Below are 26,281 nucleotides of genomic sequence, written 5' to 3'. Positions count from 1 at the left end.
AGAATCCATTGTTAAGGGTGAAAATTCTAAATTCTTGTAAGTGCAGAGTCAGATTAGAACAAGTCAGCATGGATTTAGTAAGGGGAGGTCGTGGCTGACAAACCTGTTAGAATTCTTTGAAGCGGTAACAAGAAGGTTAGACCAGGGAAACCCAGTGGATGTTATCTATCTAGACTTCCGAAAGGCCTTTGATAAGGTGTCTCACGGGAGGCTGCTGAGTAAGGTGAGGGCCCATGGTGTTTGAGGTGAGCTACTGGCATGGATTGAGGATTGGCTGTCTGACAGAAGGCAGAGAGTTGAGATAAAAGGCTCTTTTTTGGAATGGCAACCAGTGACACCTGAGGGAGGACATACTGGCACTGGAGGATGCCCAGCAGAGATTCACATGGATGATCCCTGGAATGGTAAGTTTAATGTATGATGAACAGCTAAGGATCCTGGGATTGTATTCATTAGAGTTTAGAAGGTTGAGGGGAGATTTAATAGAAACTTACAAGATAATGTATGGCTTAGAAAGGGTGAACGCTGGGAAGTTGTTTCCGTTAGGTGGGGAGACTAGGACCCGTGGGCACAGCCTTAGAATTAGAGGAGATAAATTTAAAATGGAAATGAGGAAATGTGTTGGACCTGTGGAATTGCCACGGAGCGCAGTGGAGGCCGGGACGTTAGATGCCTTTAAGGCGGAGATTGATAAATTCTTGATCTCGCAAGGAATTAAGGGCTATGGGGAGAGTGCTGGGAAGTGGAGTTGAAATGCCCATCAGCCATGATTAAATGGCGGAGTGGACTCGATGGCCTTACTTCCACTCCTATGTCTTATGGTTTTATGTGCAACTTCATGACATCATCACAAGGTTGCTCCAGGGTCCTGAAGCCATTGTAGGGATAAGTCATTCACTGGTTCTGTAATAAGTATCACACCAAGACGTTTAAATAACAATCACATGCCATAAAGACTCTGGGACTCGGGGTTGAACCTGTGTGGGCTGCCAGTTCAGATTGGAGAATTTGGAAAAACACAACCAGTCACTTCCACTCAGCTCCTTTCACTCCTTGGGTAGCGACCTTCCAGCTTTAGTTTCTGCCAGCACCTGGTGAGAATTTATACAAGAAATCTTGATTATCCTCAGCTCACATCTACCCACTGTCATTATTTTGTTTAGGAGTCAAGCAATGGTCCAACCACATTTGTCCAACCTGTTTCAAACTGCTGAGCCCTAGCATTGGCCAGCGAGTTCAGTCCCAGTCAAGTCGAGCTCATTTTGAAGAGTTCATTAATCAGCTTATGCTCGTGACAAAGGGGCAGATGGAAAAGAGAATGCCCACGTCATTACATCATGCTGCACTTTCATTTTAGCTAAGTTTTATTTCATTTTGCCTTATTCCTTGCCAGAACATCCTGTAACTAGTACTCCTAAAGTGGGAATGCATATACAGGCAGAAGCAATATTGTAGCACGGCTTCCCCACCTCATATGCCCTACTGCACCAGCAGACTGAGAGGGAATGGCCTCTCCTGTCCTCTCCATGATGGTGGCCCAGCTGCTGACGGGAAGTTTTTCAAAAGAAGTTGGAGATAGAGCACCTCCATCTTGAGTATAACGTACCTTTTGTTCCAAAGCTCTAAAAGAAAGAGACTGTCTTCAGTGTCTTGAGCATTAACAGAGTCTTCAGTGCTAGAAATTCTTCTGCTGACCCTTCAACAATGAGATCTTGCTCACCATATCGATTTGAATAGCACTCCATCTCTGGCCACTAATTGCCCATTTCATGGAATCATAGAATCCCTACCATGTGGAAGCAGGCCATTCAGCCCATAAAGTCCACACTGACCCTCAGAACAACATCCCACTCAAACTAATACCCCTAACCTATCCGCGTGACCCTACATTTCTCACAGCTAACCCACCTAGCCTGCACATCCCTGGACACTATGGGGCAATTTAGCACGGCCAGTCCACTTAACCTGCACATCTTTGGATTGTAGGAGGAAACTGTAGCACCTATAGGAAACCCACAGACACGAAGAGAAGGTGCAAACTCCACACAGTCACCTGAGACTGGAATTGAACATGAGCCACTGATACTGAGGGGCAGCAGTGCTAACCACTGAGCCCCATGTGCATTATTTCAAGTATCACAGCCGGCCAACTGTTTCCCACGCAGAATGGGCTTCTAATCACCCCCACTCCCAACATCGATTTGATTCTGGTGGTAGGAACCTGAAACTCACCACAAATAACCACCCACACCTCCATATCACTGCCCCACTCTGGCTTCACAATCTTCACTGTGGGTCTGCTGCATGTCAGAAGTCCAGTCTTTCAAATGAATGATAAACCAAAGCCCTGCCTGTCGCCTCTAGTTTCTCCATCCCAGCGGAAATATTTCCCAAGGAGAGAAGGGGCAATCTTTCTGGTGTTTTGGCCAATTTTCTACCCTTCAACCAGTGTCTCTGAAACCCAATTATCTGGTCCCTGTCACTGAGCTGTTTGTGGGATCATACTCTTGCACAAATTGGTTGCCACTGGTCCCTGCATTTCAACAATGACTGCACATCAACAGATTCAAGAGGCAATGGCCTAGTGGTATTATCGCTGGGCTGTTAATTCCAAGGCGCAGATAATGTTCTGGGGACCTGGGTTCAAATCCCACCACAGCAGATGGTGGAATTTGAATTCAATAAATATCTGGATAAAAGAATCTAATGATGACCATGAATCCATTGTCAATTGTTGGGAAAAACTCATCTGGTTCACTCATGTCCTTTAGGGAAGGAAACTGCCATTCTTACCTGGTCTGGCCTACACGTGACTCCAAACCCACAGCAATGTGGTTGGCTCTTAACCGCCCTCTGGGCAATTAGGCATGGGCAATAAATGCTAGGCTAACCAGTGATGTCCTCATCCTATGAATGAATAAGAGAAGAACAATTTCTTATCTGCTGTTGTCAGAATTTGGAATGAACCTCTTTAGTGTTAATGTCGATCTGTCTCTCTGCACCTTCTTGCACTCTGTTCTGTTACCCTGATGTTCTTGTATAGCACGGTCAGTCTATAACACACATAAGGCAACACGTCTCACTGTACTTTGGCACTCATGACAATAATAAATCAAATGAAACTTCAGAAGTTCTTCACTCATTGTGAAGCTCTTTTTGAGGTACAATGTATAAATTATTTTCTTCATAAATTTTTAAGACTATCAGTAATTGTGTATTTACATCTCTTGCTGCGAACACAGACCTGATGGGAAGTGGTGGTGGAGTGGGTGAGCAGGAGCATGGATGGAGCTAGTACATTCTTGTTAAATCAAAGCTTTAAGAAACGCAGGAAACTATAAGTGTAGAGGAAGCAAGTGTTGAATATAAATAACACAGAGTGCCTGACACCCTGCAAAAGAAACCGAGCCACAGCAGCAGAGAGCAAGACTCAACTCAGAAGGTAATACATAAGAGAACTATCGAGCTATCATTCTAAAGTGAGACTAATAATATGCATATTGGGCTTTGACTTGATCCTTTATCATTTGTTGCCGTCAGTAGAAGCTAAAACATGTTGCTGTTTAAGTCAGTGTTATAGAATTATGCTCTGGAGTAAAATTTCATTTACTGATTTACTCACTGGGTAACTGAGCTGTAACATTCAGTTAGGTGCGGTGCTTTCTGTATAATGACTGTGATTAATTGCTCCCGACTGTTTTTTTGCTTGAATTTAAGACTGCTTGCTTGGATCCAAACATTTGATGCTCTGCTGTTGGTTGGCAGTGATTGTCGGGACTGGGCAGTGTGGAGGAACAGAGGGATCTTGGTGTGCAGATACATAGATCCCTTAAAATGGCCACCCAAGTGGACAGGGTTGTTAAGAAAGCATATGGTGTTTTGGCTTTCATTAACAGGGGGATTGAGTTTAAGAGTCGTGAGATCTTGTTGCAGCTCTATAAAACTTTGGTTAGACCGCACTTGGAATACTGCGTCCAGTTCTGGGCGCCCTATTATAGGAAAGATGTGGATGCTTTGGAGAGGGTTCAGAGGAGGTTTACCAGGATGCTGCCTGGACTGGAGGGCTTATCTTATGAAGAGAGGTTGACTGAGCTCGGTCTCTTTTCATTGGAGAAAAGGAGGAGGAGAGGGGACCTAATTGAGGTATACAAGATAATGAGAGGCATAGATAGAGTTGATAGCCAGAGACTATTTCCCAGGGCAGAAATGGCTAGCACGAGGGGTCATAGTTTTAAGCTGGTTGGTGGGAAGTATAGAGGGGATGTCAGAGGCAGGTTCTTTACGCAGAGAGTTGTGAGAGCATGGAATGCGTTGCCAGCAGCAGTTGTGGAAGCAAGGTCATTGGGGTCATTTAAGAGACTGCTGGACATGTATATGGTCACAGAAATTTGAGGGTGCATACATGAGGATCAATGGTCGGCACAACATTGTGGGCTGAAGGGCCTGTTCTGTGCTGTACTGTTCTATGTTCTATGTTCTATGTTCTATGAAGAATCAGCACCCCACCCTGCACTATTCTTTGGTACTCTCCCTCCACATGGGCAACCACTCCTAACAAATTTGGCCCTTCCTCCCACCTATCCCTTCCTCCCACCTCAAGCCCCACCCCCATCTCCTACCTACCACCTCATCCCGCCTCCTTAACCTGTCCATCTTCCCTGACTCACCTATCTCCTCCCTAACTCCCCACCTGTACACACCTTTACTGCCTCCATCCCCACCTCTCTGACCGGGCTGTCACCTCTACCCCTATCTTCTACTCTGCCCATCTTCTATCCGCCTCCCCCTCCCTCCCTATTTATTTCAGAACCCACTTCCCCTCCCCCATTTCTGAAGAAGGGTCCAGACCCGAAAAGGCAGCTTTCCTGCTCCTCTGATGCTGCTTGGCCTGCTGTGTTCTTCCAGTTCTACACCTTGTCATCTAATAACCAAGAATAATGTATAAGTTTATCACTGAGTTGGCAGGCAGGGTCTATACTGTCACTCATTTATAGCGCCACCTAGCCTATGTCCATTCACTCATCATCACATTAATAACTGGACTGCAGTGGCTCAAGAAGGCTGCTCACCACCACTGTTTTAAGGGCAACTAGGGATGGGCAATAAATGCTGGGGCCCAGCCAGTGATGCTCACCTTCCACAGGTGGATAACACAAATGAAAAATTAGGAGGAGTCCAGGAATGTGTGTGGTGAGGGAACACTACAAAGTTATATCAGTTCTGAGGAAGGGTCACTCAACCCAAAATGTTAACTCTGATCTCTCTCCACAGATCCTCCCAGGCCTGCTGTGCTTTTCCAGCAATTTCTATTTGTGAATACAAGACCCTTGTGCCATGAATCACCGTATTTGCTCTATTGCTGTCGAGCTTCTGTCAAACAGCCCCACGTTGTATAAACCTTTGGTTATGAATCAGAATCTCTGTATGACAGATGTTTGCCACAAGGATTCTTGTATTTTTGTTTTGGTTCCTGTTTTTGAAGTGTCCTGGTGTTGCTGATGTGTCGTGACAGTCTGACTAAATGATTAAAGATCTTGTAACTTTATTGTGACGCATAAACAATTTGGTTTCCTGGAAACTGAACAGCTGAACAAATTAAATGGACGAAAACAGAAGTTGCTGGAAAAGCTCAGCAGGTCTGGCAGCGTCTGCGAAGAAAAGTCAAAGTTGACATTTCCGATCCGGGGACACTTCCTCAGAACAGTTCTAAGGAAGGGTCACCAGACTGAAAACATTAACTCTAATTTTTCCTCAGAGATGCTGCCAGACCTGCTGGGTTGTTCCAGCAACTTCTGTTTCTGTTCCTGATTTACAGCGCCTGCAGTTCTTTTAGTTTTTATCGGGTTAAATAGGATGCCATGATAGAACAACAATTTGGAGCCAGAGGTTAGAACTTCTCTGAATGATGATAATTAGGATTTCACAGTGTCCTGTTTCAGGTAATCCCCATGGTTCCCCAGTCCAATTCCAGCTTCCCAGTGGCTGCTAGTCTTCAGTTCCATGCTCATGTTTGATCTCGAAAGTGCTGTACACCTTGCCATGTCTCATATGGGGAAGGAATGACCTAGTGGGATTACTGCTAGACTATTATTCCAGAAACCTAGGTAACGTTCTGGGGAACTGGGTTCAAATCAGCTTTACAAAACAATCTGGAATTGAGAGCCTAATGGTGGCCATGAATCTGTTGTCAATTATAATAGAATCATAAAGTTCAGAAACAGACTCATTGGTGCAATTTAACTATGCCAGCCAAGTTCCCCAAATTAACCTAGCCCCACTTACCTGTATTTGGCCTGTATATCGCTAAATCTTTTCTATTCATAGGCCTATCCAAGTATCTTTTAAGTGTTGTAGCTCTATTTGTATCTACATCTATCACTTCCTCTGGCAGTTCATTCACATACAAACCACCTTCTGTGTGAAAATGCTGTCCCTCAGATACCTTTTAAATCTTTCTTCTCTCACCTTAAACATTTGCACCCCCTAGTTTTGAACTCCCCCCACCCTAGGGAAAAGATCTTTGCTGTTCACCTTATCTATGTCCGTCAATTATTTATAAATGTCTATAAGGTCTCTCCTCAAGTCCCACACACCAGTGATAAAGGTCCCAGCCTATCAAGCCTCTCCCTATAACTCAAACCCTCTAGTTCCAGCGATATCCTGGTTAATATTTTCTGATCCTTCTCCAATTTAATAGTGTCCTTCCTGTAGCAAGGTGACCAAAACTGTACACAATATTCCAAAAGTGGATTCACTAACATCCTTTACAATCTCAACATGACACTCCAACTCTTATACTCAAAGGTTCGAGCAAGGAAAGCAAGCATGCTAAACAGGAAAGAACATCTGGTTCACTAATGTCCTTTAGAGAAGACAACTGCTGCCCTTACCTGGTCTGGCCTACATGTGACTCCAGACCCACAGCAATGTGGTTGATTGTTAGCTGCCCTCTGGGCAATTGGGGATGGGCAATAAATGCTGGCCAAGTCAATGATACTCACATCCCATGAATGAACAAGAAAATCCTCCTTCCTCCTACCTATCAACTGCAAAGATTAGCCCCAAGATCAGAGAGGTATCCCACTCCGTCTCTGTAACTTTATTTCTGTTTTGGAAAGAAGGATGTGAACATTGAGAAAGTAAGAACTGCTGATGCTGGAGTCAGAAATAACACAGCGTGGAGCTGGATGAACACAACAGGCCAGGCAGGATCAGAGAAGCAGAAAAACTGACGCTTTGGGCTGGGACCCCTCCTCAAAAATCTTCAAAGTATTGATCTACTTTTGGAGAGGGTAGGGTGTGGTGGAAAGAGTTCAGTTTGTAATGCTCTGTGTCTCAGTGTATAGTGGGTAAGGATTTGAAACCAAAGCCAAATTGTTCACTTTGGCTTCAGCCTTTATCGCCTTGTGTGGTTTAGATCAGAGGTACATTATTCAATATTGGCTTCCCCTCATCATAAGGTCACAGATGAGGATGCTTGCTGATGCTTGCAGTGTTCAGCACCATTCATATCTCCTTGAATACTGCTTAACCTACATTCTGCACCACCGAGCTGGACACAGTACATAAGGCAGACTCTGATCAGAGTAGGATCTGTTCTCCCATCCTCAATTCAAGAGTAGGGCCATTACCTTTCATTGAATTAGAGAACATAGAGAACATAGAACAATCCAGCACGGTACAGACCCTTCAGCCCACAATGTTGAGCCGATCTATTATCCTACTAAGATCAAACTACTCTGCATACCCTACATTTTACTATCCTCCATGTGCCTATCCAAGAGTCACTTAGAAATCTCTAAAGTATCTGACTCCACTACCACTGCCAGCAGCGCATCCCACCCACCCACCACTCTCTGTATAAAAACCTACCACTGACATATCCTCTAAAACTTCCTCCTTATATTCCACCTTAATATTATGCCCTCCCACAATAGTCATTTTCACCCTGGAAAAAATTCCCTGGCTATCCACTCAATCTATGCCTCCCATCATCTTGTAAACCTTTATCAAGTCACCTCTCAATTGGGAAAAGTAGTGACAGGGCTGACCAGGAGACTCCCTTGTTCTTACTGCCTGCCATCGGGTATACTGTAAGGATTGACAAGCTGACAATCAGACTGCTTGGCCATGTTACAAATGCACTTTCAGTGCCCACAAGTCCTGCTGTGAAACTTTACCCTGGAGCATCTCGTCCAATGGTATTGCTTCACCAAACCTCCCCCAGATCACAGCACTGCTTGGTCTAATTATGACTTCCTTTACCTCATATTTATACTTTTTAACCAAGGAGTTTGTTACTGTGTTGGATTTATTCATAACTCAACTACATTTATGTCTTTGGCCATCGCCTAGAAAGACTCTGAAGTTTTAGTGGGCATGCTCGACCAAACAGGTTTTTTCAACATTTTCCCTTCTCATTTCAAGGACTTTGGTCTGCCATAATACCATTGACTACTGCTCCTTGGGTAGCACGTGTCTTTATGTCAGAAGGTCATATCTATAAGCCTAACTTCAAAGCTTTATGCAGTAAATTTAAAAGGATAATGCAGGGAGTGCTATAAAGTGGGACATGTTGTCAGTTTGATGATGCTAAACTGAGACTGCCCTTCCAGATGTGTATAACAAATCCACTGAAAGAGCTAAAAGAGAGATAGGGTGATGAGGTAACCAAGCATCCCGTCAATTCTTACCAAGTGGATAATCTGATCATTACCATGTTGCTGCTGGAGGACGCTTACTGGAGGGAAATTGGCTGCAATATTTGTTACTTTCAAGAAGAGTCTGCATTTATGTAGCACCCATCATGACATCAGGTCATCTCAGAATACTTTGCATCGAGATAATTTCAAGGTGTTGTTGGAATTTCACTGTCGAACTTCAGCATTTTCAGGTTTTTGTTTCAGATTTTTCTTGTCCTTGTAACTTGCTGTTGCTGCAACGGAGTTGTCTCTGCAATGGGTTCAAAACTGTGTCAAGGCCAGATTGCCAAATTTATTCTGACATGGTTGCATTGCTAAGTGGAATGCATAAGATAAAAGCATCAGTTTAATCATGCTCTTCATCGTAGCAACGAGAGAGCAAACACTGCAAAGAGTTTGAGTTGTCTAATGATTAGCTTGGTGGGTTGTTTTTGAAAGGTGCTGTGCTGTGCGTTGAGTTAGAGAGCGATAGAAAGACATGAAGTTGGAAAATCTAAGTCACTTATGAATTACATTTGTACTTTTAACAATAAAGCCTAGCTGAACTCGTTTGGAATGTGGGATTTATACTGGAACTTTCCACTCAAAGCTTTCACTCTGGAAGAAGATCACGATTGCAACACACCTCCAGTGTGCTACATAATCATGGAAACACCCCACACTGAATTCCAACAGTTCTTTTTCCAAAATCGAATTCTGTAGAAAAAGAGAATTCCAAAATTCAGCAAACTGTGCACAAGTGTGGAAAAGATATCAGGACAGTGTGGGTTTCAACTTTGTCAAGGGAAGTTTTGTTGGGTAAGGAATTATTCATTTTGACCACATCTTCTGCCTTTTTAGTGCCTTTCCTGAGGGGGAAAGGGAACAGCACAGAGCCGGAAAACTCTAAAAGTGACTGGACAGCTACAAGTGCCTGAATAGAACTAACATTTGCTGGAGAGAGTGCACTTCCTAATCTGGAGCATTCCTAGATGCTGAGAGAGGTGAGGAGTGATATGTTGGGTGGGCACAGCGAAAGAATGAAAGGATAGGCAAGAGGTGTGGAAGTGAATAAGGAGGAGGATCCAGAGGGACAGACTGAGCAGTAATTTGGTGAAAGGTGCCACATGGTGCCCAGTAATGGTTGGGATGAGCAGCGTCCAGAAATTGGAGCAGATTATGTGACTCCTATAGGATAGGGTTGAAGGTTACAACCCTAGTTTCAGTCAATGCCACAATGAACCATCTGTAGTGAGGTTGTGAATGTCAGGACCATTCCAGAGAGAAACGTAGAGAGAAGAAGAGACCTTGTGCATGCTATTTAATCTCTCTTTGTGCCCTATTAAAATAGGCCTGCTTAAGCAGAGCCAATCATTCAATAAATAACGAGACTGTGGAACATCTGCCACATCTAGTGGTTGAGGCGAATATCTGAATTCCATTCCTTTTAGGAGCAGCTAAGCAAGTGGATCGAGAGAAAGGATTAGAAGTATATTTGTATAGACTGTGATGAAGTAAGGTGGGGGGACGTTCATCGGAGTATAATGCTTGCATAGATCTGTTGGGCTCAATAGCCTGTGTCAGTGTTGCAGCTTCAAGGAATGCAAGATTACTACAATTACCAGAGAACTGGTACTGAGCAAATCGCTGGAGCTGTGAGCCATCAAGATTCCAAGTCCCGATGGGAAACTAGTGTCTAATGAGATATTCAATGCATTGCTTTTAATATTCAAAATTCTCTACATTCAGGGAAGATTCCATTAAATTAGAAAATAGCCCGTGTAACTGTTTTCTACAACAGGGGAGGGAGACAGAAGTAGAAAATCATAAGACCATAAGAAATAGAAACAGGAGTAGGCTATTCGGCCCCTCAAGCTTTCCCTGCCATTCAATAGGATCGTGGCTGAACCAACATTCCTCACATTCACTTTCATGCCCTTTCCCTATAACCCTTGATTCCCCAACTGATCAAGAATCTATCTGAGCCTTAACTATATACAAGGACTCTGTCCCCACGGCTCTCTGTATCAAGGATTTCCAAAGATTCGCTACCCTCTGAGAGAAGAAATTCCTCCTCATCTCAGTCTTAAATTGGCACCCCTTTGTTCTGAGACAATGCCGTCTGGTCCTAGACTCTCTTGTGAAGAGAAACATCATCTCAGCGTTTACCCAGTCAGGATACTTAAGAATCCTGTATGTTTCAATGAGATCACCTCTCATTCTTCTAAACTCTAAGGAGTAGAGTCCCAAACTGTTTAGCCTTTGCTCATAAGACAATCCCTCCATGCCAGGGATCATCCTAGCTAAACTTCACTGAACTGCCTCCAATGAAATCTTTTCTTACATAAGGGACTAAAACTGCTCACAGTACTCCAGATGTGTCACCAGCACCTTGTACAGGTGCAGTAAGACATCCCTGCTCTTGAACTCGAACCCACTTGAAATTAAGGCCGACATTCTATGAATTCCTAATTACCTGTGTGCTAGCTTTCTGTTTCACACACAATTGCCCCAAAAGTTCCCTAGTGTTGCAGTTTTCTGCAGTTTTTCGCTGATTAAATAGTACTCTGATCTTTTATTCTCCCTTCCAAAATGAACAACTAAAAGAGAGTAAGCTTAAGATCTGTTAAAGTGAGCATGTTCAAATTTATTATTAAAGACATCATAAGAGGGTTCTCTGCAAGATTCAAGGTAATCCAAAACAAAGAACTGCAAGTGCTGGAGACCTCAAGCAAACAAAAGCAGAAATTGCTAGAGAAACCCACCAGCTCTAGCAGTATCTGAGGAGAGAGAAAGCAGAGTTAATGTTTTGAGTCCAGTGATCCTTTGTCATGATTGACAGTTGTGAGGAAAAGGTGATATTTATGGAGGTGACATGGGGTGAAAAGAGTGAGTGTTAGGTGGAGATGGAGCCGAGACAGAGAGAGGGTATGAAAGTTAGGCAGACAAAGAGCTGATTGATAGTAAGCCTGGGAAGGAGAAGAGCTAATAATAAGAACAATGAGTATGTGAAGTGGTGGACAACTGAAAGCTCAGGGTCATTTTTACAAACAGAACGTATGCGTTCTGCAAAACAGTCGCCCAGCCTGTGCTTTGGAGACCCCAGTTTGGAGAAGACCTCATTGTGAGCAGCAAATACAGAGGACTAGATTGAGTGAAGAGCAGGTAAATCACTGCTTCATCTGGAAGGTGAGTCTGGGGCCTTACATACTGAGGAGGGATGAAATAAACAGATGGTTGTCATACCTGCTGTGGTTGCAGGGGTAGATGCCATGGGGCTGTGGTTTGGTATTGGGCATAGAGGAAGAGTGGACCAAGGTGTCCCTGAGGGAATGGTTAGTGTGGAAGGTTGATGAGAGAGAAAGGGAATATGTATCTGATGGTGGCATCTCACTGGAGGTGGCTGTAATGTCAACTAATGGTTCTTAGGATGAGGATGCTGATGGGATGTTAGGTGAAGACAAGGGGGACCTTCTTGCTGTTGTGGGAGGGAAGAGAAAGGGTGAAGGCAGAAGTGTGGGAGAATGATCAGACCCGGCTGAGGGAACTGTTAATTACGACACAAGGGAATCCTTGATTGAGGAAGAAGATAGACACTTTCAAGGCTCCCCGATAGAGAGGAATGTCATCAGAATAGATGTGGCAGAGTTGGAGTAACTGGGAGAATGGAATAGAGTCCTTACAGGAAGTAGGGTGTGAGGATGTATAGTCAAGATAACTGTAGGAGTCAGTGGGCTCGCAGCAGACACTGGTGGCCAGGTATATGGAAATGTAAACAGAGACATGGAAGAGGGGAAGGGAGAAGTCAGAGATGGACCAGGTGAAAGTGAGAGTGGGGTGGAAATTGGAAGCAAAATTGACAAACTTTTCCAATTCTGGATGAGAGAGGGAAGCAGCACTGATGATGTCATTGAATATAGTAGAAAAAGAGTTGTGGTGGGACGGCCAAGTGGAACTGGAATAAGTAATGTTCCACATGCCCCACAAAGAGCAGGGCAAAACTAGGGCCCATATGCAGGTACCTACAGCCAACCCTCTAATCTGAAGAAAGTGAGAGGAATTAGTGGAGAAGTTGTTCAGGGCAAGGACAAGCTTGGCAATGTGGACACGGCTGGTTGCAAATGGGGACGGTTCAAGCATTTTCTCCAGGAGGAAGCGAAGAGCCCTGAGACCATGCTGTTGAGGTTTGGATACGTAAAGGGATTGCATGTCCATGGTAAAGAGGAGGCAGATGGAGCCTGCAAACTGGCAGTTCCGAAACTGGTGTAAAACATCAGAAGAATCACAGATTAAATGGGAAGGGACTGGACAAAGAGTGAAAAAATCGAGTCAAGGTTGGAAGGGATGAGTTCTGTGGGGCAGGGGCAGGCAGAATCAACGGGTCTGCCTGGGAAGCCCTGTTTATGGATTCTGAGAAGCAAGTAGAGGTGAGTTGTAAATGGTGGGGGACTATGAGCTTGGAGGTAGTTTGGGGGGGGTGGTGGTGCTGGGGGAGAGATCACCAAATAAAATTAGATGAATTACCATTGTGGACTTAATAACCTGGTTCCATGATGGGATAATGGTCCGGGAGGAGATAGCAGGAAGTGAGTGAGAGCTGGCACTCAGCCTCCGCAATGTAGAGGCCAGTCTGCCAGACAACAACAGCATCACCCTTCTTAGTAGGCTTGATGACACGGTTCAGAGGGAAACAAGTTTAGGGGGTGAGGGATGGGGAGGCAGAGAAAGTAAGGTGAACAATGTCATATTGACAGTTCTTGATAAACAAGTTGAGTACAGTTAAAAAGCCAAAGGGAGATGCCAAGGTGAAGGAAGAGTGTTGGAAGTAGGTGAAGGGGTCTATGGGGCGGAGGGTGGACTCAAGGTGATGGAATAAGAATTCAATGGCATGTTGTGCCTGAAATTCATTGAGAAGGATAAAACTCAGATCTTTGCTGAATACAGAACGTTCAGCATCAAAGAGCAGAAGGTTAGAGGGATAATAAATATAGAGAAAAGGTTTCTTGGTAGAACACTGAACAAGGTAGAGAATGAAGTGGAACTGGGAAGGAATGTGGTGCAGGACAGCATGAGACAGTGCTGATGGAGAGACAGAGGTTTAGAGTGTGCATATGGCACTGATTGTGGGTCTCAGGATGGTATTGTTGAAGGGAAATTTAATTTAACTGATTTATTTGATGAAGTAACATGTTGTGAACAAACAGGAACCAGTGAACTTACTCAGATTACATCTAACAAGTTGTAACACCAAAGTTTACTGTGGGCAATAATGGCTCAAGGTTATTGGGGGTACTTGACATGAATAGAAGATTGACTAGCTAACAGAAAATCATGACGAGACAATAATTGGGTCCTTTTCAGATTGGCAAGATGTATTGAGTGGTGTGCCATTGGGATCAGTGCTGGAGTCTCGACTGTTTGCCAGTTCTCTGAGATAATAACTGAGATAGGGGTCTAACTTGTTCAGTAATAATGTCAGCTGGTATCATAATGGGCAAATCCAAACTAGAGCATAAAAATCATAGAATCAAATATCATCAACATTAGCTAGTCAGAGATAAATCCTATCAGAAATTCTGCAGAACCATCTTTACCCAGAGAGTGGGAGCATAGAAAATACACATTTCTAATTCAGACATGTATCTACTACTGACTGAGACACAATTCATACCATAAATAGTATATCTTATATACAAGGTAAGCTGATGAAAATGAAAAACTTTCTCACTTCCCTTTCCTTCCCAGTTCCACTTCATTCTCTAGTTCGTTCAGTGTTCTACCAAGAAACCTTTTCTCTTCCTTTCAGGTATTAAGAAATTCAAGTTGCAGTAACTCAGAGGTACCCACATCCCTTCTGGAACCTTCCTCCACTCCCCTTCCCTCCGACTCTATCCTCTCTCCAAATCCCACCATTTGTCGGGTATTAAAAACTTTGATCCCTTAAAGACCAAATAAGTCCTAATTTTCTTTGCCTCCGTGTTAATTCATGCATGTGTGGGAGGCGTACCCATCAAAGATGGGGTACAACCCGCCGAATTGCTAAAATACAATAGTTTTGTACTTTTTTTTTACAAGGAATAGTTTTGCAGTAAAAAGATTGCACATTACACACTCTTATCTGTAACCAGCTGTATTCATTCTACATTCCAAGTTAGTACACATGACTATATTACCCAGTTGTATTCAAATCTGTACTGATTATCTGTACATACTGTACATATAACTATATTATCCAATCAAATCATTACATTTTAATATCCACTGACTGTATATACACACATTGTGATTATCAAACTCTCTCCTGTCCTATTATCCCCTTCACTGAGACAGGTATTCTGGAAGGTAGCATATTTCACTTCTGTCAGATTGTACCTCAGGAAACTAATTGGTCTGGGTAGAACCAATCATTAACATGAATTCAAACAATATGAAAGTTATAGTTCAGAGGGAATCTTCAGCATGGATCAGATTACATATGTACACATCCCTGAAAGAATTATTACATCATGATTACCTTGAAGTACTGAAAAGACCCTTAATTTCTGTTAAGATCTCCACTCCCCAGCCACTGATAATTCTTCAGTTATTAATATTTTAACTGTGGCTTCACTGAGCTTCTAACCCATAACTTCTCCTCTAACTGAGCTTTTCAAACTCCAATATACTGACTCACCACAGCTCATCAGGTTCTGGAGCTCTTATCCACTCCACTATCATCCTGAGATTCCATTATTCCAATACCCTTCTGTTCAATGTCAAGTCCATAAATCTGTATCCTTTTCAAATTCTCCATCTCTTTGTTCCTCCACCACACCCGTATAATCTCCTTGAACCATTGGATCACACTGAGTTCTCTGCACTTGCCAGATGCTAACATCTTGCAAACCACCAATTTTAATTGCTCCATCTTTGACAGTCTGCTTTGGCCCAAAACTGTGAAATTCCCTTGGTAAACCTCACTGCCCCTCTCCTTTCTTCATTCATCTCTTTGGTTCTAAGATCTCCACCTTTTGCTCAGTGTTAACTTCTGTCTGCCTAGCTCATCCATCCCCTGAGCCACATCTCTTGCTTTGACAACTTGTGTTTTTACAACTCAGATATAATGGGCTGGAAGTTGTATTCGGGCCCCCTTTTGCTCTTTGTTTGAACTAGTGGTGTTGAATCTTTTACTTCTACCTTTGAGGGAAGGAGTTTAATGCCTGATCCTAAAAGTGACACCTCTAACAGTAAGGCACTCCTCAGCAATGCATTGGAGTGCCAAACTCAGTTCTCTTGTTCAAGGTTCTGTGCTAATCCAACCAAAGTTTTTAACTTTGAGAAATATTGCAAACTCTCAGAACACCCTTCCTCAGATAAGGAGGCCAAAATTGCACACAATACTCCAGATGTGGTCTCTCCAATACCTTATACAATTGCAGTAAGACTCTCCTGTGCTTGAATGCTCTCACTGTGAAGGCCAACATCCCATTTCCCTCTTCAATGCCTGCTGCACCTGCACACTCAACAGTCCATTATGAAATCTGTGATTTTGTTCATTGTTTCCATATAGAAACAAGTTTTAAGGTGGAAGTGATACATCTGTGGGACTAAAAAAATGTAGCAACTGGAACAAAAGAGAAAAGATGCAAAATGCATTCTTTATTTAAGGGCTTTTCCCCCCATTCATGTTGCATTCATTGCCTCTGCAAATGTGTTTTGGCATCATGTGCAATTATTGTTCCTCAGGGTTTGTTCATTTACTCATCATGACAATGAGTCTGATCACAACTACAGTTCCAAATCCATCCACCAGGCAGCTGCCCATTGAGCTTAGAATAGCAGCTGTATGTTTCTTCCTGAGGCACAAGTACAATTACAAACAATAGCACTGATGGTGGGAAGGAAGCAAATTTCAATTAATGTGAACAATCGATTGAGAACCAGAGCAGTGGAGAGTGTGAATCATCAAATGTGTGTTTGGTCTACTCCACTGCCGGACAAAAGCAGCAGGTGCAGAGGAACAACACAACTTTCAACATCCAAGTCACACACTGCCAATCCTTCAGTGTCACAACCCTATCACTCTCAACCACCAGCATTTTATCCCATCGGCCGCAGCGCTTCAACTTACTGACTTGGTAGCACTGCTAAGCTTGGATGGTTGCTTAGTGTTGATTAGCTTTGTTTGCAACGATATTGACCTTAGAGAGGTTTTTGAAATCATGAGGGACATGGATAGGGTAAATAGGCAAGGTCTTTTGCCCAGTGTGGGGGAGTCCAAAACTAGAGGGCATAGGTTCAAGGTGAGTGGGAAAAGGTTTTAAAGAGGCCTAAGGGGTAACTTTTTCAAGCAGAGGGTGGTGCATGTACAGAATGGCTGGGTACGTGAATAGGAAGGGTTTAGAGGGATATGGGCCAAATGCTGGCAAATGGGACTAGATTTATAAAGGATATTTGGTTGGCAGAGATGAGTTGGACTGAAGGTTTTGTTTCTGTGCCAGATGGGGGTGAGGGAGGAGGAGTGGGGGCAGGTGTAGCACTTCCTGCGGTTGAAGGGGGAAGTGCCATGTATGGTGGGGTTGGAGAGCAGTGTGGAGTGGACAAGGGAGTTGCAGAGAGAGTGGCCTCTCCGGAAGGCAGACAAGGGTGGAGTTGGAAAAATGTCTTTAGTGGTGGGGTTGGATTGTAGATGGCGGAATATTCTGCTTGGGAACCCTGCAGCCCAATGGTATCAATGTGGATTTCACCAGCTTCAAAATATCCCCTCCCGCCACTGCATCCCAAAACCAGCCCAGCTTGTCCCGGCCTGCATAACCTGTTCCTCCTCTCACATATCCCCTCAAGCCGCACCTCCATTTCCTACCTACTAACCTCATCCTGCCCCCTTGACCTGTCCGTCCTCCCCAGACTGACCTATCCCCTCCCTACCTCCCCACCCATACTCTCCTCTCCACCTATCTTCTCCTCTATCCATCTTCGATCTGCCTCCCCCTCTCTCCCTGTTTATTTCAGAATCCTCTCCCCACCCCCCTTTTCTGACGAAGGATCTAGGCCTGAAACGTCATCTTTTGTGCTCCTAAGGTGCTGCTTGGCCTGCTGTGTTCATCCAGTTCCGCACTTTGTTATCTCAGTGGAAATGTTCATTTCTTGTAGAAAAACATGGTGCATTTTAATGTTGGTTTCTGAGTTTGGGAAGAAAATGAATATTTTTAGACCTTTCCAAAAACCTTAAATGCTTGTGGATGACCAGAGAATGTTGTTGTATAATTTGTTATCATGAAATCACTGAAGACTTTTTTTTTCTTCTTTCAGTTAAGCCTTTTTGCCAACATCTCTGACAATGAGCAGTGTCAATCTGGAAGGTGCCTCCAACAACTCAAGCTATTATGACGAGGACTATAACTATACTGACTTTGATCTCACCCCCTACCTTCCTTGTGGGAAGGATGAAGTCAGAGCATTTGGGAAGATCTTCCTCCCAGTCCTGTACATCACGGTTTTTGTTTTTGGAGTGATTGGCAATAGCTTTCTGATCCTCATGATACTCAAGTACCTCAAGTTGAAAACAATGACTGACATCTACCTATTGAATTTGGCCATTTCTGACCTACTGTTTAGCACGTCACTCCCCTTCTGGGCCACTTATGTGACTTCAGAGTGGATCTTCGGAAATACCATGTGCAAAATAATAAGTGCCCTCTACAGTGTGAATTTCTACAGTGGCATCTTCTTCATAGCCTGCATGAGCTTGGACATGTACCTCCACATTGTCCACACAGTATCCTTGAAGAACCACAGGACAATCTACAAGAGCATTGTCATCAGTGCTGCTGTTTGGACACTGTCTATAATTGTTTCAATCCCTGAACTCATATTCAGCGTGTCCAAGAAGATTGGTGATAGGCATACTTGCCTTAGTCATTTTGGCGATGAGCAACTTGTGATCTGGAAGACAACGGTACAACTCCAGGTCAACATCATTGCATTTCTCATTCCATTTTTTGCCATGATCTTCTTCTACACTCAGATTGCCTCTGTCCTGCTTCACTCGAAATCCTTCGGCAAGGAGAAAGCCTTAAAACTGGTCATCATATTGTTTGCTGTCTTCTTCATCCTCTGGTTCCCCTACAACATCGTCCTTTTCCTGCATTCCTTGGAAGACCTTGGCATCATTGGTAATTGTGAAATGAGCAAGAGGCTGGATTATGCTTTGCAGATAACTGAGTCTATCGCCTTCACCCACTGCTGTTTCAATCCACTACTCTACGCTTTTGTGAATGAAAGATTTCGGAGACATGTGAAAAATATTTTGGTGAAGCTAATTCAGAAGATTGGCTGCAACAAGGAGTTAGGAGTCATGGTCCCCACTGCAGAGCGTAGTGAAACTAGCAAGCAGCAATACTGCATGTATTCCGACGTGGAAATGACAATGGTCCAGTAGTGGTCTGGTAAAGGAGACATAACATCAGTTAGAAACCTACTTCAATGTTTCAAATCATGTTGTATTGAATCTTCTCAAAGGTATTCAAACCTGTCAGGATGTAAAAATGCTTATGAAGTGCCGGTCAAGCTGACCTTACCAAACACAGTGACGCAAATCACTATTCAATGACTTGGAATCTCGAAATATTCTGCCAGATACAAACATCACATGGCTCTCCGTTTCACAATTTCTGCACATGTTCTCTAATCCAACCTTCTTCAACTTCTCCTAACTCTTGCCTTATCATCCACTCCTCACCTTAGTTTTGTCCTTGCATTTCCGTAGTTAAGTGACAATAGTGTAGTGGTTGTGTCTTTGGGCTAGTAACCCAAATCCTCTGTTGATGCTCTGGGTTCAAATCCCATCACGGCAGCTGATGGAATTCAAGCTCATTTAATAGAAGTCTGGAATATAAAGCTAATTGTCTGTAATGGTACCCATAACAATTATTAGCGATTATTGCAAAAACTCATCTGGTACACGAATGCCCTTTAGGAAAATGAATATGCTGTACTTACCTGGTCTGGCCTACATGTGACTCCAGACCCATAGCAATGAGGTTGACTCTGAAATGGCCAAGCAAACCACTCAGTTCAAAGGGCAATAAAGAATGGACAACAAAACAACTTGACAGTCACCCTCCCATGAAAAAGTAAAGGAAAAGTTACTGTCAATACTGGATGTTTAGGAACAATGATGTTTATCATTACTTAAGTCCAGTCACCATGGAAACCGCAATTCAGTCAGAAACCATAAGACATATGAGGAGGAGTAGGCCATCTGACCCTTGAGCCTTCTCCACCATTCAATAAGACCATGGCTGATCTTTTTGTGAACACAGCTCTACTTACTCGCCTGTTTGCCATAACACTTAATTCCTTTACTGTTCAAAAATCTATCCTTCTTTGCCTTAAAAACATTAAATGAGGAAGCCTCAATTGGGCAGGGAATTCCACAGATTCACAACCCTTTGGGTGATGAAGTTCATCCTCAACTCAGTCCTAAATCTGCTGCCCCTTATTTTGAGGCTGTGTCTCCCCTAGTTCTAGTTTCACTTACCAGCAAAAACAACCAGCCTGCTTCTATTTTATTTGCTCCCTTTTTAATATTATGTTTCATTTATATGATATCACTTTGAAAGACATGTTTAGTAGATAAATGATAGAGGGTTGCCCGGGGATAATGTAAACAAACTACTCTAATTGATTTAATCCTTGAGAAAATTTGAACCAGTTAGAAAAAGCGGATCAAGACAAATTGACTTTTGATTGGTTCCTAGAGCTTTAGCACCAAAGAAAAGTACAGCACAGAAAGAGGCCATTCAGCCCTTCATGGCTGAATAAATTACCTGCCCCATTCTTATTTCCACTTTGCCCAGCTCCTGATCTGTAGCCTTACAGGTTACAGTGTTTCAGGGGTAGGTTAAGGTTCCTTTTCAATGAGCTGAGGGTTTACACCTCAACCACCAAACTGGGCAGCGGTTTCTAGACACCCGGTCACTCTCTGTATGAAGAGCATTTCCCTCGCCCCACTCCAGTTTTTGTCCTCTCCATTTGGGGAAATAGATCTTTCCTCTATCCTTCACTCTATCCAAGCCTGTCCTTATTTTGTATACTGATTCACTCAACGCCATCCTGGCCTCCTCCATCCTAAGAAAAACAATCCTAATCTGTCCAATCTTTCCTGCAATTTTCAAGCCCTGGCAACATTCTTATCATGCATCTCTGTAGCTACTCCAGTGCAATTACGTGCTTCCTCTAATATCATGACCAGAACTATAGATTAAATTCTAAACTGTGTTTAACCGGATTTTTATACAGTTCAAACATTAAGTTCATAGATTCATACAGTGCAGAAAAGGCCCTTTGCCCCATTGAGCCTGCACTAACATAACTACACTAAAGATTCACTGATCACAATTTTCTGCACTTGTCCCATATCCTTAAGTATTATGATATTTGAAGTCCACTTCCATATCTTTTAAAATTTTCCAGCCTCTACTACTTTCCCAGGCAGTGCATTCCAGATTCCCACCACCAACTGAGTGAAAAGGCTTTTTTCCTAAATTCCCTCTGAATTTCCTGCCCCTTACCCTAAAACTATGCCTCAATGATCCCTCAATCAAGGAGAACAGCACTCTCTATTCACCCAGTCCATACCCCTCAACCTTATATACCTCAGTCATGTCCCCCCTCAGTCTTCTCTGCTCAAGAGAAAACAACACAAGCCTGTCTAGTCTCTCCATATGTCTCAATTTCTACTTCCCAGGCAACATCCTGGTGAACGTCCTCTGTACTCCCTTTAGTGCTATCACATCCTTCCTGTGGTGAGATGATCAGAACTGTACTCAGTACTCCAGCTGTAGGTAACCAATACTCTGTACAGCTTCAATGTTACCTCCTTGCCCTTACACTCTACGCTAACTGATGAAAGCAAGTGTTCCATATGCCTTCTTAACTATCCTATTCACATGCTCTGCCAACTTCAGGGATTTGTGAATAATTACCCCAAGATCCCTCTGCCCCTCTACGCTACCAGCATCCTGGCATTCACTAAATACTGGCTCATTTTGTTTCTCCTTCTAAAGTGCGTAACTTCACACTTATCAGGGTTAAATACCATCTGCCACTGTTCTCCCCATCTGACCAACCCATCTGTGCCTTTCTGTAACTTATAACCATTTTCTTCACTATTAACTACTTTATCAATCTTGGTGTCATCTGCAAATTTGCTTAACATTCTCCCCACAAATTGTTATCTATATTGTTGATGGATATATCAAACGGTAAGGGTCCAAATACTGATACCACTGGATGCCAGCCTCCTTAAATCCCTGGCTTTGTCATCTATTCCTTGTTCAATGGAGGAGACATTCCACATACTTTCTTCTCCCCCTTATCTACTTGTCCAGTCACCTGCAGGGACCTGTGGACAATCACTCCCTGGTCTTTCATTTCCTTTTTCCTTCAGACTATTGTGTATTCCTTTGCTCCATTTGCTTGTTTTGCTAAATCTAACCATATAATGGTTACTATTTCTAAACTGATGACTCACTGCTACTGCATCCACTTGCCCAGTCTAACTTCCCAAAAGTAAATCTAGAATTGCTTCTCCTACATTTTCCCTTTGCACATTGTTCCAGCTGAAATAATCATCCACGGATCTGTTGAATAATTCAATTGAACCTATCCTTACCACACCACCTGCCAGCACATTTCAGACCTCATTGTGTGAAAAATGTGTGCTTACAACATGTATTTGCATTCCTTTGCATATTCTCTTGACATGCAAATGAGGATTTATAAAACATAGAACATAGAACATATAACATAGAAAAGTACAGCACAGTACAGGCCCTTCGGCCCACGATGTTGTGCCGTGGAATAATCCTAATCCAAAAATTAAATAATCTAACCTACATTCTCCTCAATTCACTGCTGTCCATGTGCATGTCCAGCAGTCGCTTAAATGTCACTAATGACTCTGCTTCCACGACTTCCACTGGTAACCTATTCCATGCGCTCGCAACTCTCTGGGTGAAGAATCTCCCTCTGACGTCTCCTCTATACCTTCCTCCTAACACCTTAAAACTATGACCCCTCGTGGCAGTCAATCCTGCCCTGGAGCAAAGTCTCTGGCTATCGACTCTATCCATGCCTCTCATTACCTTGTACACCTCGATCAGGTCACCTCTCTTCCTCCTTCTCTCCAGAGAGAAAAGTCCGAGCTCAGTCAACCTCTCCTCATAAGACAAGCCCTCCAGTTCAGGCAGCATTCTGGCAAACCTCCTTTGCACCCTCTCCAAAGCCTCCACATCTTTCCTATAATAGGGCCACCAGAACTGGACACAATATTCCAAGTCTGGTCTCACCAGGGTTTTGTAGAGCTGCAGCATAACCTCGTGGCTCTTAAACTCGATCCCCCAGTTAATGAAAGCCAAAACACCATATGCTTTCTTAACAACCTTATCCACCTGGGTGGCAACTTTGAGGGAGCTATGCACTTGAACACCAAGATCCCGCTGTTCCTCCACACTGCCGAGAATCCTGCCTTTAATCCTATATTCAGCATTTAAGTTCGACTTTCCAAAATGCATCACTTCACATTTATCCAGGTTGAACTCCATCTGCCATTTCTCAGCCCAGCTCTGCATTCTGTCAATGTCTCGCTGAAGCCTGCAATAGCCCTCAATACTATCAACAGCACCTCCTACCTATGTGTCAGCAGCAAACATACTAACCCAAACCTCAACCTCCTCATCCAAGTCATTTATAAAAACTACAAAGAGCAGAGGCCCTAGAACAGAGCCCTGCGGGACACCACTCAGCATTGACCTCCAGGCAGAATACTTACCATCTACAACCACTCTCTGCCTCCTGTCAGCCAACCAATTCTGAATCCAGACAGCCAAATCACCCTGTATCCCATACCTCCTGACTTTATCGATGAGCCTGCTGTGTGGAACCTTATCAAATGCCTTGCTGAAGTCCATGTACACCACATTCACTGCTCGACCTTTGTCAACTAAAGGCTGAACTTTTCCATTTTCTGACAGTTTTCTTTTGGCGCGGCCTGCCATAGTTCACTAAACTCTCCTTGTGCAATCTTCATTAGTTCAGCAACTGACTCTTACAATTGTGTTGTAATTGTGATGGAAATGTTTGCCACTGTCAGGGCATTGCAACATTCAGGCTGCTGGCACAAAGCTGCACAGCACTTCACATACAGCAAGCCAGGAACTGCCTTTCACAGTGTGCTGACAAACTCTCATCACAGAGAACGTGATCCAGAAAGGAAAGCTGGTAGTTAGAAGTTTTGCAGGCAGAGACCTAGAGGTGTTAATGGTCAGAGTGGTCATGAGAAGGACAGTGCTGTTTCCTCCAGACCAAAGTAGGCCAACACCACCAGACAGAATCAGCCTGGACAGAGATAACAGCCTAGGTCAATGTGGCATCAGGGTGAAAAGCAACATTCAGCAGTGCCAAAAAGGAGGTAAATGACCTTCTTGATCGGCAAGGCTAGGATGCTGCCATTTTTCCTGTTACTCTATACACATAGGTCCACCACTGCTCATTATCTCTACATGGTTTGGTAGTACACGCGTCCACTTGGTGTCTTCAGGCCAACACGGTCAACTATAAAGTAGGCTTCCTCCACACCATCTATAGATGTTGGGACAGCTATGCCAAGGTCATCTGTTGCAAAGCCATCCATCTGTTTTGTTGATAACTGCGGTGTGTCACATGTAGACCAGCCAAGAACAGAAGGTTCCCTTTCCTAAAGGACTTTGGCAAGCCAGCCTTTTTATTGACAATGGCTGCATACTTGTTATTAGACTAGCCTTATAATTCCAGACTCTTACTTAATTCAAATTTTATCATCTGCATTTTAACCCACACCCAACAAAACAAAAAACTGTCGATGCTGGAAATCTGAAACAAAAACAGAAATGGCTGGAGGAATTCAGCATGTGTGGCAGCTTCTGTGAAGAGAGAAAATAGAGTTAACATTTCGGGTGCAGCGACACTTCTTCAGAAAACCACAGGCTATTAGTCCGGGGCTCTGAATTACTAATCCAATAGTATGAACCTCTGAGTGCAGAGAAATAATTAAGATTCTAAAAGAGATAATTAGGACAGTTGCTCTGTGAAGGAAAAGAAGTTATGTCAAACCTCTTCAGAGATAGTAGGAACTGCAGATGCTGGAGAATCTGAGATAACAAGGTGTAGAGCTGGATGAACACAGCAAGCCAAGCAGCAACAGAGGAGCAGGAAGGCTGATGTTTCGGGCCTAGACTGGACATTTCAGCATTTCTGAAGAAGGGTCTAGGCCCGAAACGTCAGCCTTCCTGCTCCTCTGATGTTGCTTGGCCTGCTGTGTTCATCCAGCTCTACACCTTGTTATCTCTATGTCAAATCTACATGCACCTCTCCACCGCTTAGACATACTCACTGGAGAGTTCAATGGCTTAATTCATCAGTCTGTTGAAGCAACATCAATTTGAATATATGCAGTAAGAAACTTGGAAACATTTCATAGGAATTTAAACAGGCAAAAATGAACTTTTCATCAAATGTTTGGATTTGTGACCTGCTTGGTCAGTGACATAGGTTTTAAGCAACTTCCTAAAGGAGGAGAGAGAGATGGAAAGGTAAAGAGGTTTGGTGAGGAAACCATTCTCACGTTACCATTCTCACCATTAAAATGAAACTAAAGTCAAAGCTGTAAACTTTTACAGTGAGTACATACTGTGAAAATCAGAAAGTAGACAGCTGAAATGGCTGATTAGAAGAGGCAGGGCATGCACAAGAAACCAGAGTTAGGGGTAAACAGGAAGTTGCAGAGAAGGGGAATGTTGGTTATTTACTCTGTGGAGTTGGTATCCTCTAAGAAATCTAATTATCCAGACATTCACAAGACTGCGACATTATTAGCAGAAACTTAAAGGATTAAGTCACTTGTATTGCCTCTATCAATGGCCCCCTTCATCTATTGTTATCCTATTCCCTATCCTACATCCAAATCCCTTTCTGTTGTTCATTCTCAAATACTTCCTTCTTTAACCTGACGGAAGAGTCTGTCTCAAAAATGTTTAATGTTCTAATAACCCTCTATGCAAACAAAACCTCCGGGTCACATTCAAAATGTTCACACAGCATACACTTTCTCAGTTACTACAATATATGATGTCAGTTTCTGGGCCTGTATCCTTTCTCTGTTTAGCTGTATGTGCAGAGGATTGCTGTTTCCCTGTGGATGGGTTTTGTTGAGCAGATTTTTCCATTGGTCTAAATCTTTGCAATGTGGCGAGATGCACAGGGAAGCTCCATGTATAGCAAGGCAAACATTAATGACAATTACTTCAGACTGGATCTTTTCCTTTAATACTGCTTCTGTGAACTATTATAAAGCTGTACATTATGCAAAATTCATAAATATATTTTCAAGCATTAGCAAGAACGAAAATGATTTATAACCAAACAATTACACATCTACTAGCCAATTCCAAATAGCTGTGCTTTTGGATGTACCCTAAACATACACACATTGTATAAACATATATTCTACATATATACATGTTATACAAATATGCATACATCTAAGTGTACAAAAGAGTTTCATACACAGTATGTTCATT

General features: G+C 43.2%; 1 protein-coding gene across 2 annotated transcripts; it reads left to right on the top strand.

Annotated features, from left to right (window-relative positions):
- Positions 1–3,404: 3,404 nt before the first annotated feature.
- On the top strand, positions 3,405–24,888 carry LOC125465837 (atypical chemokine receptor 2-like). Of its 2 annotated transcripts, none has more exons than XM_048559756.2 (2): positions 3,405–3,442; positions 17,973–24,888. In XM_048559756.2, the coding sequence occupies exon 2, from the start codon at positions 18,001–18,003 to the stop codon at positions 19,099–19,101; it is 1,101 nt and encodes a 366-aa protein (XP_048415713.1). In that variant the 5' UTR covers positions 3,405–3,442; positions 17,973–18,000; the 3' UTR covers positions 19,102–24,888. The 2 variants fall into 2 exon arrangements, with proteins under 2 accessions (XP_048415713.1, XP_048415703.1); XM_048559746.2 differs by lacking the exon at positions 3,405–3,442 and adding an exon at positions 9,349–9,500.
- Positions 24,889–26,281: the final 1,393 nt, after the last annotated feature.

This window comes from Stegostoma tigrinum, chromosome 2, assembly GCF_030684315.1.
Source record: "Stegostoma tigrinum isolate sSteTig4 chromosome 2, sSteTig4.hap1, whole genome shotgun sequence".
Classification (NCBI taxonomy): domain Eukaryota; kingdom Metazoa; phylum Chordata; class Chondrichthyes; order Orectolobiformes; family Stegostomatidae; genus Stegostoma; species Stegostoma tigrinum.
This window is presented reverse-complemented; position numbering and strand designations above follow the sequence as displayed.